Here is a 17,716-nt window from a genome sequence, read left to right as displayed (position 1 = left end):
ATAAAAATCAGTACAAGTATCAATTAAAGGTTTGTGCTCAAAGTTTCAAACTGGGCCAAAGACGACAAGTGCTAACACCAAGCGTGGTGCCAATGATTAATGATACTCCTATTTGGTCGAAATAATTAAAGTGCTTGCCATTTTTTTGGTTTCATAGACATTTCCCACTAAACCAGCAGTCATTATTTTAAATATTAAATCAACGTTAAACACTGAATTACTAATGATGAGTGAGCCACAAGTTGAGACAGGTCCATCAAACATAAATCAAATATCCTTCAACAGAAATTGAATGTCATTTTACAAAGAATGACAATTTATTTTCATTTAGAAATTTTTATATTTAATAGTTCAATTTCTTGCATTTTTATTTCTTTTTCTCAATATCTTGATCCGCTGCCTCCTTTGCTCGTTTGGCACGAATTCCAAATAAACGTGCATTTGCTCGGGCCATACGAAGACTTGCAAAGGCCTTGAAATTCTTCTCGTCCTCCGAGATTACCCGGGCTCGCTCCTTTTTATATACCTGAAAGAAAAACAGTTGAAGTTGTAAATACAAACTTGCAATTATACAAGCAGCAAATAGATAGATCAACAATGTGCCAAAGTCCACAGCCAATAGAGTAATGACACTACTATAATAGATCCAAATTCCTACACAAAAAAAGATGAGCTGCCTCCTCTACATTTTTTCTTCATCCATTCAAAAACAGCATGCACCCTGACAGCACTACCTCTGTCTGTTTAACCGCTTATCTAAACCAAACAATTTTTCAAAAAAAGATACTCACATTCTTGATTGGCATGACTGCTCCTGTCAACTGAGTTGCCACTTTAATTTCTTCAGCCTGTGGAAAATAAATCTGCGTTAATAAATGCCAATAAACATACCCAAGAACTGAAATCACATGACACCTCACAGTCATCAGATGGAAAAGGGTTCAAATGTAATTCATCAAAGACATTCAGAGATTCCGGAGAAAATATCATCATTTGACTGTGATAAAGCAAAATGAGGTCAAGCACTTATAGAGGCATAAAGATTTTTTTTAAATAATTGTCTTTTTAAAAATCACATCAGTATATTCAATTTCTTATCTTCCAAATTAATTTCAGATCCAAAGACAAGTTTCAAAAAGGAAGACATCAGCTCATTTTTTCCCCGTTTCATTGTGTAAAAAAAATTGGAACTTATTCCACATTCCCTGTAATAGATTTTCTCAAGGAAAACTGTTTCTATACTGGAATCATTTTAACCTTTAAATGGATAGAAAATTGGTTGGCAGACAGGAAGCAAAGAGTAGGAGTGAACGGGTCCTTTTCAGAATGGCAGGCAGTGGCGAGTGGAAAGCCGCAAGGCTCGGTGTTGGGGCCGCAACTGTTTACCACATATATTAATGATTTGGAAGAGGGAATTAGGAGCAACACTAGCAGGTTTGCGGATGACACAAAGCTAGGTGGCAGTGTGGACTGTGAAGAGGGTGTTAGGAGGATGCAGGGTGACCTGGACAGGATGAGTGGGCAGTTGCAGTATATATAGATAAATGTGAGGTTATCCACTTTCACGGCAAATACAAGGGGGAAGATTATTATCTCAATGGGGTTAGGTTAGGCAAGGGGGAGGTGCAGCGAGACCTGGCCGTCCTTGTCACTGAAAGTTGGCTTTCAGGTATAGCAGGCAGTGAAGAAAGCTAATGGAATGTTGGCCTTCATAACTAGAGGATTTCAGTAAAAAAAGTAGAGGTTCTTCTGAAGTTGTATAGGGCTCTGGGGAGACCACATCTGGAATATTGTGCACAGTTTTGGTCTCCTAATTTGAGGAAGGTAATCCTTGTGATTGAGGCAGTGCAGCGTGGGTTCACGAGATTGATCCCTGGGATGGCGGGACTGTCATATGAGGAAAGAATGAAAAGACTAGGCTTGTATTCACTGGAGTTTAGAAGGATGAGAGGGGATCTTATAGAGACATATCAAATTATAAAAGGACTGGACAAGCTAGATGCAGGAAAAATGTTCCCAATGTTGGGCAAGTCCAGAACCAGGGCCACAGTCTTAGAATAAACGGGAGATCATTTAAGACTGAGGTGAGGAAAAAAGGTTTTCACCCAGACAGTTGTGAATTTATGGAATTCCCTGCCACAGAGGGCAGTGGATGGATTTAAGAGAGAGTTAGATAGAGCTCTAGGGGCTAGTGGAGTCCAGGGATATGGGGAGAAGGCAGGCACGGTTTATTGATAGGGGACGATCAGCCATGATCACAATGAATGGCAGTGCTGGCTCGAAGGGCCAAATGGCCTCCTCCTGCACCTATTTTCCTAACCTTGATGACACTCACTCTCTATGACCCTCAGTGTATAGGTAAATTTGCACTCCAGTTCTGACAGTTGTGAAAATTATTTTCTACCCTTGTCTATTTATTCTGCCAATAAACAACCCAGAGTTAGGACTGCCTCATTTCTTCCTATTACAGCTCAGCAAACTATTTCATAAAATAGTACTTTAAATCTATCATTAATCACCTTCAAGCAAGGGATTAACTACTGTGCACAGAGCTCAATTAATTCCATTAACATTTGTGATTAACAAAGCATTTTGTTGTAGTACATCTAGAAACACACATTTTTGCTTTCAGGATGCCATAGTAATAATGCATTTACAATACCCCTAAAATATGCATGTGTGAATATTGTCTATAATGAGCAAATTTATACATGACACTGTGGGAATCAGAAAGTTTACATTTTTGCAGCACTAGAAATATCCAGAACATGGTCATATTTGCTAGACAGCCTACCTTGCTGAATGTGCCCAAGCATACACCCAACCACATGAGCAGATCAACATTTCAAAAGTAAAACTCAATGTTTTAAGAATAATCTAAATTAGATGCCTTCTATTCCACTTGAAATGGATTAGAATTAGTATAAATTGAACAGTCTGTATTTGACAAACACTTATTTCAGAAATACAAATCAGTAACGTCGTAATCAGTTCCAGCAAAACTTTAATAACATCAGAGCTACAAGTTAAATATGTTTTAATATGCACACTTACTGAGGAATCTCCCTTCTTGGGTGCAGAAGCCTTTCTTGGGAAGATGATCAGCTTAGAACGATATTCTTTCAGACGCTGAACATTACACTGAATGGATTCAGTGGACTTGTTGCGACGTCGGTTATCAACTGCAATACCAATAGTACGTGCCACCCTCTTGTTCATGCCTGCTGTCTATTATGGCCAAAAATTGGGGAGCAAAGCTGATGTGAATGAGTAAAGGTAGACAGAAATGTTTTAAAAAAAAACCCATCATATGACTACATAAACTATTTTAAACACTATTAACCTAATTTTCTGAGATGTCCAGCCACATGAATCACCAACAGTATTTCCCATTACTCCTTTATAATCCATCCTAATTTGCATAAACAATGCATTTACTGCACCTCTACCCCTTCAAGCCCTCTCAATCAATACCCACAAACACAAAAAAACTGATGGTGGAAATTCTCCCCCCTTTTATTAGGAGTTATTTCACATTCAAATCAGCTTTAATCATCTATAACAATACTAGTTTTGAAAAAAGCTACCTTTAACTCTTCCAGGCTGAAGCCTCGACCAGCACGTACTTTAGTGTGATATCTGACAGTGGGACACCTAACAACTGGTCGAAGGGGCCCAGCAACGGGGCGTGGAGCAATGCGACGTGCTTTAGCTTGCCGTGTCTTCCGCCTGATAACAGATAACGTTAGAATATTAACTAAAATTCAATAAAGTTAATGCATACTCATTTTAAATAAGTGGTGAATTCATATGCCAATGCTTATGTGATGTGATTTTCCTTGTTCCTTCCTCCCACAATATGTAATATGTAAAAAAATGTGATTCTGTTCCATTCTGTTTGTAGTTTGTTTTTTGCACAAAGTCCACTAGCATTGCCACTTTTCATTTCACTGCACATCTCATATGTGTATGTGACAAATAAACTTAACTTGACTTAGTGAATTAAATGAAAAAGTGCAACAGAAAATAATCAACAGCACCATTACCTTTATCTGTCATGACTCTGGTTTAAAGATAGAATCTTCTAACCTGCCGATAACAATGTTTACATCTCCGTATTACGGTGAAGCAGAAATTACATATCTGAAGAATTCCAATTCTTTGTAGAAAACATAATTTAATTAAAACCACTTGGGGACAAGGGCACTGGACAGCTGTACATCAGCTACTTTTATAACCAAATCTTTTGTGGTATGTAGAACTTTTTTTCTGAATTGTAAGCTTAGTAAGTTTTCATTACAAAGATTTTAATCATTTTTAAGGATTTTTTTTAAAAATCTGGGCAAACACAGTCATCAGCATAAAGGGTTCAACTGTATTCATCAATGAGGTACAGAGATTCCGGAGAAATTGTCATCATCTGACTGTGGAAATATCACCCAGTGGAACAAAATAAGTGAATTTACTGCTTTTGTTCCAATCCTTTCAGCTGCCTTCAATATCACTACCTTCTTTCCAACTGTCCTGGTATGGCCCATCTGGGCATGACCACATTCAAATGGGTTCCATTTTTATGCACAGACTCAAAATTTCCTGGCTACCATTTCACTTGCCAGTCCTGCACAGAAATCCAAAGGCTCCCATTTCAGACTTATATGTTGCCTTACACCTCAAAGTTTGAGTAATATTAGTCGATTCAACATCCCACGATATCTTTGAAACAAATTACTTTTAATACTGGCACAGATTTGAAGCCTATCTTCTAAATTAGTATCTGGGCAGCATGGACTTAAGATACCATTAACTTCAAGGCCAGCATACTGTAAAAGGCAGTATGACCACTGGAATAGTCGAGTCCAGCGTTATTTCTACAAATGGCACACCGGACTTTCAGCGATAAGTCAATGCGTTGGAGGAGTCAGGCAAAGATGATGTGGAGGAAACAGGTATTCTAGAGATTAGGTGGGTATGAGAACCCGAGGGAAACCACACCTTGTAGCCTAAATATGCCATTGAAGGAAAAGGGATGAAGACCATGGCCCCTCACTTGTGGGCTCCCTCCCCAAGTCACCATCCACAGCATCATCTACCCCACTTCCACACGTTTCACCCAGTTTTTCAAGCTTGCTTGCATACTACATTGCAACTCCACAGGATTCACACTGGCAGCTAGTCAGCACAAATAGGATCTTTACAATCTGTATGAACTCTGCTCTGGAGCAGAATTCAACCCAAAGATTGGATCAATGATGTAGCACACGAACAATACGAGCATTAAAAAAAATGAGTTCCAATCATCACCTTAATCACTGCAGCTTGATAGAAACTGCCTTGCAGCACTCAAAACCTCCAAAATAAACTGTTAATATGCTCCTCAGAAATCCTGGGGGGAGGGGGAATTCCCTAAGACCCCAGAGAGTGGATGTGGAGAGTGAAATTAGCCACTGCTTTCAATGTGCCTTTTAGGACTAAGATAAGAAGAAACAATTTCTTATCAAGGCAGGTACGGGATACCGAGTTGGATGACCAGCCATGATCATATTGAATGGCTTACTCCTGCACCTATATTCTGTTTCTAATTTCATCCATTTGGAAATCACTGCAAGGAATACTGTAGAGGTTCAGTTACTGAGTAGAAGGACGACAAATTTCATTTTAAAGAAATCAAGGAAGATGTGACATTGCAGTATCAACATTAGCTATCAAATTGAATGGAGCCAGTAAAATGGGCTGAATGGCTTACTCCTGCTTCCATTATGTGCACCAATATCCTTGCAAATCAATGCCTTATATCGGCCAACCAAGCAGCAGTGATCCCCGCACCTGGTATGTCAAGTTTTGGATTGTCAATAACAAGCATCTCAAAGGACTAAAGAGGTAGCACCAGAAGCACGTCTAGCATTAAGACCTCCCATCTACTCATCCACCCAACATACTGCCCATTGTCTCATACCAGCTCCATCAGACACCAGTTCTCAACCTCCAACTGCCTGGAAAGTTGTATACCCTACAGGTATGTCATAGTCAAGAAACCTTTGATTTAGATTATTCTGCCTTCTGCAAATCCCATCTGGGCCTCTCAAAACTCAAAAGTAACCAAGGGCAGTCTGTACAAGTTCCAAGAAATATGGGCATGAACCTCCTACATTCAATTGCCATTAACACAACAGAACATTTCTGCACTCCTACATTTCTTATCTCAAGTTCAAATGAGTTCCAACATTTGATGGACAGGCCTATAGCCCCCAAATCATTAAGCTCTGAATACCCTTGTTGTCTGTGCTACTTCACTCTTCCTTTTTAAAAACTTTGCCTTTTATGAATTGGTGTTAAAAATACCTGCGGTTTTTTCGGGCTGGCTGATTGAACCAAGTCCGGACTCTCCTCTGCCAATCCTTATGGAAATGAGGGTTCAGAATCATCCCATTCCGGCTTGGTGCCATGGTTGCTTACTGAGTGGTGAAAACACCTAAAATAAGATAAGCAAAACGCAAGTAAAAACTATGTAATAGATCAAATATGACAAAAGCCTGTACAATATTGTTTTAACTTAAAGGGCCGATAGAAAAACAGTCAAACACCTTTCATCAGGTGAATGGATATCCAAATAGTGAAAGATGTGCTGAAACATTTAATGTTCACCTGGTCAGTAATCACATTGTGCCACCTGAAAGAGCATCAATGAATCTCTATTTTAAAGGTATTTTGCTCAACACAGAAACAAACCCCCAAATACAAGACAATGAAAAATAACTTAAGCACTTCAATTGCACCAAAGTTTTCCCCCAAAAGTAAAATAAAAACCTTTTTCTCTGGACTGTTTTCTGTGGAGCATGAGGTGAGACTGGATAGAAGAATACAAAATTGAGAAGGTAGACACAAAATGCTGGAGTAACAGTGGGGCAGGCAGCATCTCTGGAGAGAAGGAACAGGTGACGTTTCGGGTCGAGACCCTCCTTCATGAAGACTTTCAATAAAATTGAGACGTATAGATGGGGTAGATGGAACCTTTTACCCACAGGTGGAAATGTCAAAGACCAGAGGGCAAAGTTTAAAGGTGTGCAGGGCAAGTCATTGTTTTCAAATTTGGGCATGTTTTCGATGCAAATGGAACAAACGCAGGCAGGTGGGACCAGTGTAGCTCGGACATATTGGCCGGTGTGGGCAAGTCAGGCCGAAGGTACACAAAAATGCTGGAGAAACTCAGCGGGTGCAGCAACATCTATGGAGCGAAGGAAATAGGCAACGTTTCGGGCCGAAACCCTTCTTCAGACCCGAAGGGCCTGTTTCCACACTGGCCGGTCAGGCCTGTTTCCACACTGTATCACTCCATGACTAGTAGTGGGCACCTGGAACATCATCACCAGGGATGGTGGTGGAAGCAGATATGAGGGTGGCATTCGAGTTTTTTTTAAGATATGCCCACAAATATGCAGAGGATCTATAGGAATCAATGCGCCAGCGGAGATTAGTTTCTCGGCACAAAGAGGTTTCGGTGCAGCACCGGTTCTATTGACCCGTTGCTGTGCTGATGCTCCACAGGAGATTGCTGCCCGACTTACTGACCATTCCCAGCGTGTATGAAGGAACACGCACTCATCTGCAACTGCCCGCCACGACAACGCAGCCGCCAACCTGCCGCCCGCCAACCCGCACTCCGCGGCCACGCAAGTCGGAGGAATGAGCGCGGCTCGGCTCGGCTCACTTTGAGGTCCCCGGGGCGAAGCAGCGATTGCGGCGGTCGCTCCGCACAAGCCGCCCCGCCGCCCTGCCTTAGGCCTCCGTACACAGAAAGCCCCGACATCCAGCTTTAGCTACAGTTTTCGCCCGAAATAGTCACGGGTATTGAGATTCCGCCCTCCCCCGCTTCACTGCGTGTCGACGCATGGCGGGTTAACTCGGCTAAACACGAGGATGGGCTCGGATTCTCTTTGCGCTCTCACCAAACGTACCGTCAGCAACAAAATGGCGGCGGGAAAAGAAGGAGGTGGTGCCGGGGATGCTGGGATATGTTGGCCGGGCCAGGAGTGGGCATGCGCACAGAGAAGCTGCATCCAGCTCCAGCTTCATTGCCATGTGTACCTTGTACCATCCGAAGAGTCCACCAGGGACTGACTATTTGGGGAGTCTGCACCCCGGGAGCATGAACATCGAATTCTCCCAATTTTGTTAGTCCTTGCTGTCTCCTCCCCCTCCTCAGCCCCCCTGCTGTCTCCTCCCACCCTCCAGCCTTCTGGCTACTCCTCCTTTTCCCTTTCTTGTCCCCACCCACCCCCGATCAGTCTGAAGAAGGGTTTCGGCCCGAAACGTTGCCTATTTCCTTCGCTCCATAGATGCTGCTGCACCCGCTGAGTTTCTCCAGCTTTTCTGTATAACCAGGGACTGACTATAGGGTGATTTCACCAAAGGTCAAATGAGCGTAGATCCCCCCCTCACGTGACCGAAAATTTTAACTGGAGGACATCTCTCAGTTTGGTACATGTAAGTGAATGGGGAAACACGCACTTTCCCACCCGTTAAAAACATGGAAAACGGCCGATTGTTTAGCTGAAACTTTCTGTGCTAGTCGGGGTGACCGTGAAGCACAGCGACCTAAATTTTCAGCCAAAAAGAAAGATAGAAAGTGAGGTCATTACAAGAGGGAACTGAAGGTAGAAAGCGGCGGAAGTGAACAGCTGACAATTGCCGTGGTGATTTTAAGATCCGAAATATCGGGAATTATCGCGTTTGCTCGCTGAATTTCATCAAAAGTAAGTTAATAATGCCTTAGTTTTGATGAAATTCAGCGAGCAAACGCGATAATTGTTTTTAACGGGTGGGAAAGTGTGTGTTTCCCCATTCACTTACATGTACCAAACTGAGAGATGTCCTCCAGTTAAAATTTTCGGTCACGTGAGGGGGGATCTACGCTCATTTGACCTTTGGTGAAATCACCCTATACTGGAAGTTGGACACTTTTTATACTGGACAATTTTTACATTCAACAAGCCAATTAACCTACAAACCTGTACGTCTTTGGAATGTGGGGGGGAAACCGAAGATCTCGGAGAAAACCCACGCAGGTCACGGGGAGAACGTACAAACTCCGTACAGACAGCGCCCATAGTCGGGATCGAACCCGGGTTCTCTGGCGCTGCATTTTGCTGTAAGGCAGCAACTCTACCGCTGCGCTACTGTGACACAGCAAACATAGAAAGTAGGTGGTGGGAGGAGGCCATTTGGCCCTTCGAACCTGCACCATCATTCATTGATATCATAGTTGATCATCCAGAATCAGTAACCCGTGCCTGCCTTCTCCCCATATTCATTGATTCCGCTGCCCGCACAGCTCTATCTAACTCCCTTTTAATTTCTTCCAGTGAATTGGCCTCTACTGCCTTCTATGGCAGAGAATTCCTCAAATGCACAACTCTCTGGGTGAAATTTTTTCTCTCATCTCAGTGTTAAATAGCCCTCCCTTTATTCTTAGACTGTGGCCCATGGTTCTGGACTCCCCCCAACATCGGGAACATTTTTCCTGCTTCTAGCTAGTCCAGTCCTTTTATAATTTTATACGTTTCTATAAGATCCCCTCTCATCCATCTAAATTCCAGTGAATACAAGCCAAGTCTTTCCAATCTTTACTCATATGACAGTCCCACCATCCCGGGGATTAACCTCGTGAACCTACGCTGCACCTCCTCAATAGCAAGGATGTCCTTCCGCAAATTAGGAGACCAAAACTGCACATAATACTCCAGATGTGGTCTCACCAGGGCCCTGTACAACTGCAGAAGGATCTCTTTACTCCTATACTCAAATCCTATTGTTATGACGGCCAACATGCCATTAGCTTTCTTCACTACCTGCTGTACCTGCATGTTTACTTTCAGTGACTGGTGTACAAGAACACCCAGCTCTCGCTGCACTTCCCTTTTTCCTAATCTGCCACCATTGAGATAATAATCTGCCTCCTTGTTCTTGCCGCCAAAGTGGATAACCTCACATTTATCTACATTATACTGCATCTGGCATGTATCTTCCAACTCACTCAACCTATCCAAGTCACCCTGCAACCTCCTAGCATCCTCTTCACAGTTCACATTGCCACCCAGCTTTGTATCATCTGAAAATTTGCTGGTGTTACTTTTAATTCCATCATCTAAATCATTAATATATATTGTAAATAGTCGCGGCCCCAGCACCGAACATTGCAGCACTCCACTTGCCACTGCCTGCCATTCTGACAGGGACCCGTTTATTCGTACGCTTTGTTTCCTGTCTGCCAACCAATTCTCTATCCGTGTTAATATCCTACCCCCAATACCCTATGCTCTAATTTTGCCCACTAATCTCCTCTGTGGGACCCTATCAAAGGCTTTCTGAAAGTACAGACACACTACATCCACTGGCTCTCCTTCATCTATTTAACTTGTCACATCCTCAAAATATTCCAGAAGATTAGTCAAGCAGGATTTCCTCTTCGTAAATCCATGCTGACTTGGACCAATCCTTTTACTGCGATCCAAATGTGCCGTTATTACTACTTTAATAATTGACTCCAGCATCTTCCCTATCACCGATGTCAGGCTAACTGGTCTATAATTCCTCGTTTTCTCTCCCGCTCCTTTCTTGAAAAGTGGGATAACATTAGCTACCCTCCAATCCACAGGAACTGATCCTGGATCTATAGAACATTGGAAAATGATCACCAATGCGTCCACGATTTCTAGAGCCACCTCCTTGAGTACCCTGGGATGCAGACCATCAGGCCCTGGGGATTTATCAGCCTTCAGTCCCATTAGTCTACCACTTCCAGTTGCCCCCCATCCCCCTTGAGGATGCCCTGCAATCGGTCCATGATGTCAATAGACAATAGACAATAGGTGCAGGAGTAGGCCATTCGGCCCTTCGAGCCAGCAACGCCATTCAATGTGATCATGGCTGATCATCCCCAATCAGTACCTCGTTCCTGCCTTCTCCCCATATCCCCTGACTGCGCTATCTTTAAGAGCCCTATCTAACTCTCTCTTGAAAGCATCCAGAGAACCTGCCTCCATGCTCTGAGGCAGAGAATTCCACAGACTCTCAACTCTCTGTGAGAAAAAGTGTTTCTTCGTCTCCATTCTAAATAGCTTATCCCTTATTCTTAAACTGTGGCCCCTGGTTCTGGACTCCCCCAACATCGGGATCATGTTTCCTGCCTCTACCGTGTCCAAACCCTTAACAATCTTATATGTTTCAATGAGATTGCCTCTCATCCTTCTAAACTCCAGAGTGTACAAGCCCAGCTGCTCCATTCTCTCAGCATATGACAGTCCCGCCATCCCGGGAATTAACCTTGTAAGCCTACGCTGCTGTCACTCAATAGCAAGAAACACACGCTGCACTCCCTCAAAATACATCCTGGACCCTGAGACCAGGGAATTAACACATCATCCTTGGATCCCGCCTGTTGCCGCAGAAACCCGTCTGTACCTCTCACTATGGGGTCCCCTACTACCACGGCTGTGCCTGACTTGTCCATCACTTCGCCTTTGCCTCAGCACCACGTTTTGACTCGCAGCCCTGTCCGCTGCTCAGACTGGCAGTGTCTTCTGCCCCAACGCCTTCCAAGAGGGTGTACCTGTTTTCTAGAGATACATCCCCCGGGGTCTCCTGTGCTCCAAGCTTTCTTCCCTTCACCATCGTCTCCCACCTTCTCTCTACTGCGGTACAGTGAAGATCTTTGTTTTCCAGCCCTTCAATCAAAGCTGATAATCCTACACTTAAATAAAGCCAAATTCAAAGTACAATTTAAAAAAGACAACGTGTGTAGGAAGGAACTGCAGATTCTGGTTTAAACCAAAGATAGACATAAAAAATCTGGAGTAACTCATTCAGCGGGTCAGGCAGCATCTCTGGAGAAAAGGAATTGGTGACGTTTCGGGTCGAGACCCTTCTCCAGGCTCAAAGTACAATAAAAAAACCCAGCATTTACAGGAAGGAACTGCAGCTGTTGGTTTAAACCGAAGATAGACACAAAACGCTGGAGTAACTCAGCATCACTGGAGAATATGGATGTGACATTTTGGGTCAGGATCGATAGGCTTATCCCAGTCCGAAACATCACCTATCCATGCTCTCCAGAGATACTGCCTGACTCGCTGAATTACTCCAGCACTTTGTGTCTTTTTTGTAAACCGTCTGCACCAGTGTGCCTTGCTTTTGTTGGCTGCTAGCCGAAGGCAGCATGAAGTATGGAGTAATTGGTGGGGAGTCTGTGTGGTGGATTGGACTATATCCACAACTCTCTTGTGGTCTTTGACAAAGCTGTTCCCAAACTGAGTTGTCAGGCATCCCAACAGTTTGCTTTCTATGGTGTATCTGGAGAAGATTGTAACAATGATAAGAGACATAAGGTCATAAGTGATAGAATTAGGGCATTCAGCCCATCAAGTCCACCATTCATTCATGGCTGATCTATCTCTCCCATTCTCCTGTCTTCTCCCCACAACCTCTGACACCCGTACTAATCAAGAAACATGCCAGATTTCCTCAGTCTCCTACAGAAGTGGAGGCAATGATGTGCGCCTTGGCTGTTGCCTCAATGTGGTTGGTCCATGAAAGATCGCTGGTAATATTAATGCCAAGCAACTTGAACCTTTCACCCATTTCCACTTTGGCTTTATTAATTTTAATTGGGGCATTACTCCATTAGGCTACCTGAAGTTGATAACTAGCTCTTTTGTCTTGATGACATTGAGGGAAAGATTGTTGTCCTGACACCATGATACTGAGACACAATTTGCTGGATTAACTCAGTGAGTCAGGCAGCATCACTGAAGAACATGGATAGGTAATGTTTTGGGTTGGGACCCTTCTTCAGACTGATTATAGCAGGGGGTGGGGATAAAACTGGAAGAGAGGAGCGGAAGGACAAAGCCTGGCACGTAACAAATTGATACAGGTGAGGAGGGTTCCCGATAGGCAGATGGCAAGACAAGTGTCAGAGATGAAATGACAGAAGGTGTGAGACAGAAGGATTGCAGAGATGAGAATTGTGAAGCTAGAGGAAGGAATGTCAGAGGAATGGAAGAAAAAGGTGCAAATCCAGGTGGGGCACAAGGGGGGGGGGGGTAGAAGGAAGGGAGGGGATTATGTGGGGGAAGAAGGGAAAATGGGAGGGTTATGTAGTTCACTAAAATTGGAAAACTCAATATTCATACTACTCGATTTTAGGCTATCCAAGCGTCACGTGGGGTGTTGTTGCCGACTGTGCAGCCTAATTCTGCTCTATCTCAATGCACAAGTTTGCAGATGACATGCTAGTGGACCAGATCTTGAACAATGACAATCCATTGCACAGAACAGCCTCCCCACCATCGACCATCTGCACTCCACATCGCATTTTTTTCCTCCTCTCCCATCTGGCAGTAGATACAAAACTTTGAAAGCACATACCTGTACCACCAGATTCAGGAATTGCTTTCTTCCCCACTGTTACACCATTAAATGTCCCTCTTATAAGCTAAGGGCGTAGTTCCAAACTACCAACCTACCTCATTGTGGCCCTTGCACTTGTTTTAAATCTGCGCTTTCTCTGTAATTGTAGCACTATAATGCTGTAAGCCGATATTCAGCACTCTGGTATTTATCTCTTTGCACCTGCTGTCCTTGTGTCTGGCCTGATTGTACTCATGCATTGTATGATTTAACTGAATAGCATGCAAGCAACATTTTTAATTGTATAGTTGACAACAATAAACCAATACCAATACCTAATGCCAGCTCCTTAAGTTCCTGGTAGAATAAATGAACCAACACTAGCATCCTTTCACAGGCCAACAACTTCAGCAGTGAAGCACTACAATCACATTCCTATATATACATATTTTTTTTCCCATGCTCGCTCTCATCACCAGATAACCAGAAGAATCGTTTCAAGGATGTTTTCAAAATCTCCTTGAAAAAGTGCAGCATCCTCAGTGATTCATGGAAATCTCTGGTCCAGGACTAATTAAAGTCATGTTTGAGATACAAGGAACTATAGATGTTGGAATCTTAAGTAAAACACAAAGTGCTGGAGTAATTCAGTAGGTCAGGCAGCAGGGCCGGCCTTAAGCCAATTGGACCAATTGCTTCCAATTGGGCCCCGCGCCTAAGGGGGCCCCGCGCTAGAGTAATCTACTCCCGGCTCGCATTGTTAAAAAACGTTTTCTTTGGCATGGTGACTGACGAAAGTTTCTAGAGGCCGTCTGATTTACATTTGTTTCCATCTCCAGGTGTGAAACTCCCTTCCGTCGAGTGTGAACACAGCTGACTGGACATTACTACTAGCTGATTAATTTTGTGTCACAGACCCATAAATTAGGTACGTTTTAGTGACCAGGATATAAACCATATATCTGAAATATGAAGTCACTAATTTTCAGAAGATTACTGTAAAGAGCAGTACAAAATATTCCTAAAACATCAAGTAAAAGATAAGGATAAAGATAAAATAAGGATAAGCATAAGGATAAAATATCTATAATACGTAGGATGGGATACGACTTTTCAAACTCTGTGTGGTGTAACGGAGGGAGGTTAGATGCAGAGAAAAGTAAGCCATAATGAAAGAGAACCTAAGCATCAAAATAGCTGTAAATCACAGGAGAGAATACGTCTTTTCTACGTGTGTTCGTCCAGACTGACCGTCAGTCTCTGTCTCTTTCTCTCGCGTGTGTCGGGGCGGGTCAGGTGTGTCAGATCGGGTTGGTTGGAGGTTTTTTGAGATCCCCACATGACACTTGCTATCCATGCCAAGTTTGGTCCAGATCGGTAAAGTCGTTTCCGAGATTCTCGTGCGGACACACAGCCAAATAGACAGACTTCTTTGTTTTATAGATATAGATGTAGCTTAGATCTGTTTGGTCCATTAACTCACATGCACTCTTAAAGCGGACATTTTGATTACTTTCCATTCTATCATAGAGATATAAAGTCTATAATAGACTTTATTTGTATTTCTATGATTCTACAGACCTTGGCTGGGAACCTGGGACTCACCAAAATTGTTCCCAATTGGGCCCGGCACCTCCTAAGACCGGCACTGTCAGGCAGTATTTGGGGATGAGACTGAGATCCCCAAGTTGCTTCGCATGACTACACGCAGAAGTCCATCTGAAACCGCAGTGGAGCACAATATCCAATATTGGCCACCCATTCAGTCACCCGCCTGTGGCAAAGTCTGCAGATCCCACGTTAGCTTCAAAGAAATTAGAGAGGAAGTGGGGAAGTAAATTATCCTTGACCCAGAGGGATTGATAATGACTGAATAGTTATCAGATGGCTGACATCCAAGTCACAAAAAATATTTTTGTCATAATGAGCCTTCAGAATGTCAGAACTTTACTTTGTAAAGCAAAGTTAAACACACTCTTCTGTACTCTTAGATGAACATAAAAGCTCTTGTGTCCTGAAAACTATTTATCTCAGTCGGCATCACAGTGGCAACACTTCAATAAAATGTATTTAATTGACCGTTATGCATTTTACGGTATCCTGAGATTCCAAAGGTGTTGTTGACATTTAATTTCCGACTGCAGAAAAGTAAGTGAAGCCCTTATTCCTCCTAATATTGTATATTTGATGTATTTGAACTTTATATAATAATCTACTGATTTTAAATTTGCCAGATGAACAGAATATTTGTTTTTGAAGTTTGTGGGATGAAGCAATTTATTTGGGAAAAACTCAAATTTCAATACAATTAGCATTGTAATATTTGTATTTACACAAAATGTTAATTTTCAGGTAAATGAAAAACAAATGTCTCCCCTTTCCAAAGTTGGATCATTAAACTGCACTGTCCAACAGATCCAGTCTTATTTACAAAAATTGTAATGAAAATGAAAAATGCATATGTTACATCTGTTGATTGGATTAGTTGTATCATACAATCATGCTATTTCATATTTATTCAGTTGATAATTCATGCTATTTCATATTTGTTCAGTTTTGTTGTTCATCACTCATTCTCAAGTAAGGCCATGACATCTAGTCTGGTTTTGCACTGTAGACAGAGATGGCTGTTTAAAATAATCTGGATTTGACATAGTCTGAAGAGGAGTCTCGACCTGAAATGTCACCTAACCATCTTCTCCAGAGATGCTGCCTGACCTGCTGAGTTACTCCAGCACTTTGTGTCGTTTTGTAGACTCGAAAGTTCCTTCCACACAGATGACAGAGATGTAGGGATGTTGTAGTGGTTCTCGATTTTCAAACTTTTCTTTTCCTCCATGCTTCCTCCATTCCAGCTTCCTCCTCTAAACCAACACCGCTTTTTAAGCGGGTTCTGCAAACAGGCTTGGAAAAGGGGGTCAGAGTAGGGAGGAGTAGGAGATGAGAGCAAGAAGGAGAAAGGATCACCTTCCTCTCAGGTAACAATGAACTATTCTACATTTCCATTTCATCTGCTTTGATATGCCGTTTTCACGCCATACCCCTCCATATCTCCAGATTCCCTCTCCCCTGACTCTCAGTCTGAAGAAGGGTCTTGACCCGAAACGTCACCCATTCCTTCTCTCCAGAGACACTTCCTGTTCCGCTGAGTTACTGCAGCATTTTGTGTCTATCTGTAGAAAGAGTAAGGTACAGGGTGATGGTGTTTGTGGGAGAAAGGTTTCACATGGGGGGGGGGGGGGGGGGGGGGGGATGAAAAGGAGTCAGGGGGGGCATTTCCTTGCAATTTAATTCAATGTTCATGCTAAAGATATGTACAAGGTGCTGGAGTAACTCAGCGGGTCAGGCAGCATCCCTGGAGAAAAAGGATGGATGACATTTCGGGTCGGGATCCTTCTTCAAATTGAAAGTAGGACATGGAGGGGGTGAGGAGCTGGAGATGAGAAAGTACCAGGGCCCATCAGGGCTGGCCACAAACAACCTCAGGTACAGTAATGCCTGGTAAGCCCGTTGTTGGTTTGGGAAGGTGTGATCTCATGAGGGCAACAATGTGGAGAACGGTGGAATTGGTAAAACGGCAGGGGTGGAGGAGGGGTAGGAGGGAAGGGGAGGGAAGAATAAGTAGAAGATACTTAAAATTAGAGAATTCAATGTTCATACTGCTGGCTTGTAAGCCACCGAAGCGAAATATGAAGTGATGTTCCTCCAATTTGTGTGTGGCCTCACTGGCAATGGAGGAGGCTCAAGTGTGGGAGTGGGAAGTGGAGTTCAAATGGTTGGTAACCAAGAGATCCCGTAGGCCTTCGGAGAAAGAGTCAAAGAGTCTACGTTTGGTCATGCCCGGCGTACAGAAGCCCACATCGGGAACAGTAGATGAGGTTAGAGGAGGTACATGTGAGACTATCTAAATGGAAAGGGGTCCCTGGATGGAGTCAAGGGAGGAGGTATAAGGACAATGGGATCTCCCAGTTGCTAAATACCTCCCCTCCCCTCCTCCAGTTGTTTTACCAGTTCCACAGTTCTCCATTGTTTTCCTCTTGAGATCACACCTTCCCCAGCCAACAATGTGCTTACCAGGCACTGCCGCGCCTGAGGTCATTTGTGGCCAGCCCTGATTGTTCCTTGTATATTCTTGCCTCCAGCACTTCACCCCCCCCCGCCTCTACTTTCACTCTGATGAAGAGTCCCAACCCATCCTTCTTTCTCCAGAGATGCTGCCTAACCCACGGAGTTACTGCAGCACGTTGCATCTATCTTTGGTATATACAAACACCTGCAGTTCCTTGTTGCTTCTCAATGTTCATGCTGCTGA

At 43.3% G+C, this 17,716-nt stretch overlaps 1 protein-coding gene and 2 non-coding genes across 4 annotated transcripts; all 3 read right to left on the bottom strand.

Annotated features, from left to right (window-relative positions):
* Positions 1-295: 295 nt before the first annotated feature.
* On the bottom strand, positions 296-8,093 carry rpl13 (ribosomal protein L13). 2 transcript variants are annotated; one of them, XM_055649024.1, is made up of 6 exons: positions 7,953-8,093; positions 6,340-6,469; positions 3,588-3,729; positions 3,055-3,228; positions 792-848; positions 296-526 (listed from the first exon to the last, which is right to left on the bottom strand). In XM_055649024.1, exons 2-6 carry the CDS (start codon positions 6,441-6,443, stop codon positions 368-370), a joined length of 636 nt encoding a protein of 211 aa, XP_055504999.1. In that variant the 5' UTR covers positions 6,444-6,469; positions 7,953-8,093; the 3' UTR covers positions 296-367. The 2 variants fall into 2 exon arrangements, with proteins under 2 accessions (XP_055504999.1, XP_055505000.1); XM_055649025.1 differs by having other exon boundaries at positions 7,944-7,962.
* Positions 908-992, bottom strand: LOC129705518 (small nucleolar RNA MBII-202). The gene has a single exon (XR_008724917.1). It is a non-coding gene; the product is annotated as a small nucleolar RNA MBII-202 (small nucleolar RNA).
* On the bottom strand, positions 4,333-4,419 carry LOC129705519 (small nucleolar RNA MBII-202). The gene has a single exon (XR_008724918.1). It is a non-coding gene; the product is annotated as a small nucleolar RNA MBII-202 (small nucleolar RNA).
* Positions 8,094-17,716: the final 9,623 nt, after the last annotated feature.

Source organism: Leucoraja erinacea, chromosome 17 (assembly GCF_028641065.1).
Source record: "Leucoraja erinacea ecotype New England chromosome 17, Leri_hhj_1, whole genome shotgun sequence".
In the NCBI taxonomy this organism is placed as follows: Eukaryota; Metazoa; Chordata; class Chondrichthyes; order Rajiformes; family Rajidae; genus Leucoraja; species Leucoraja erinaceus.
Note: the sequence above shows the minus strand (reverse complement) of the source record. Positions and strands in the feature narration are given on the sequence as shown.

Coding starts and splice junctions, on each gene's coding strand:
- rpl13 (XM_055649024.1), bottom strand. CDS start 6,443: ATGGCACCAAGCCGGAATGGGATGATTCTGAACCCTCATTTCCATAAG. Junction 3,229..3,587: donor TCAGCCTGGAAGAGTTAAAG/GTAGCTTTTTTC, acceptor TGGCCATAATAG/ACAGCAGGCATGAACAAGAG. Junction 527..791: donor CAGTCATGCCAATCAAGAAT/GTGAGTATCTTT, acceptor TTTTTCTTTCAG/GTATATAAAAAGGAGCGAGC.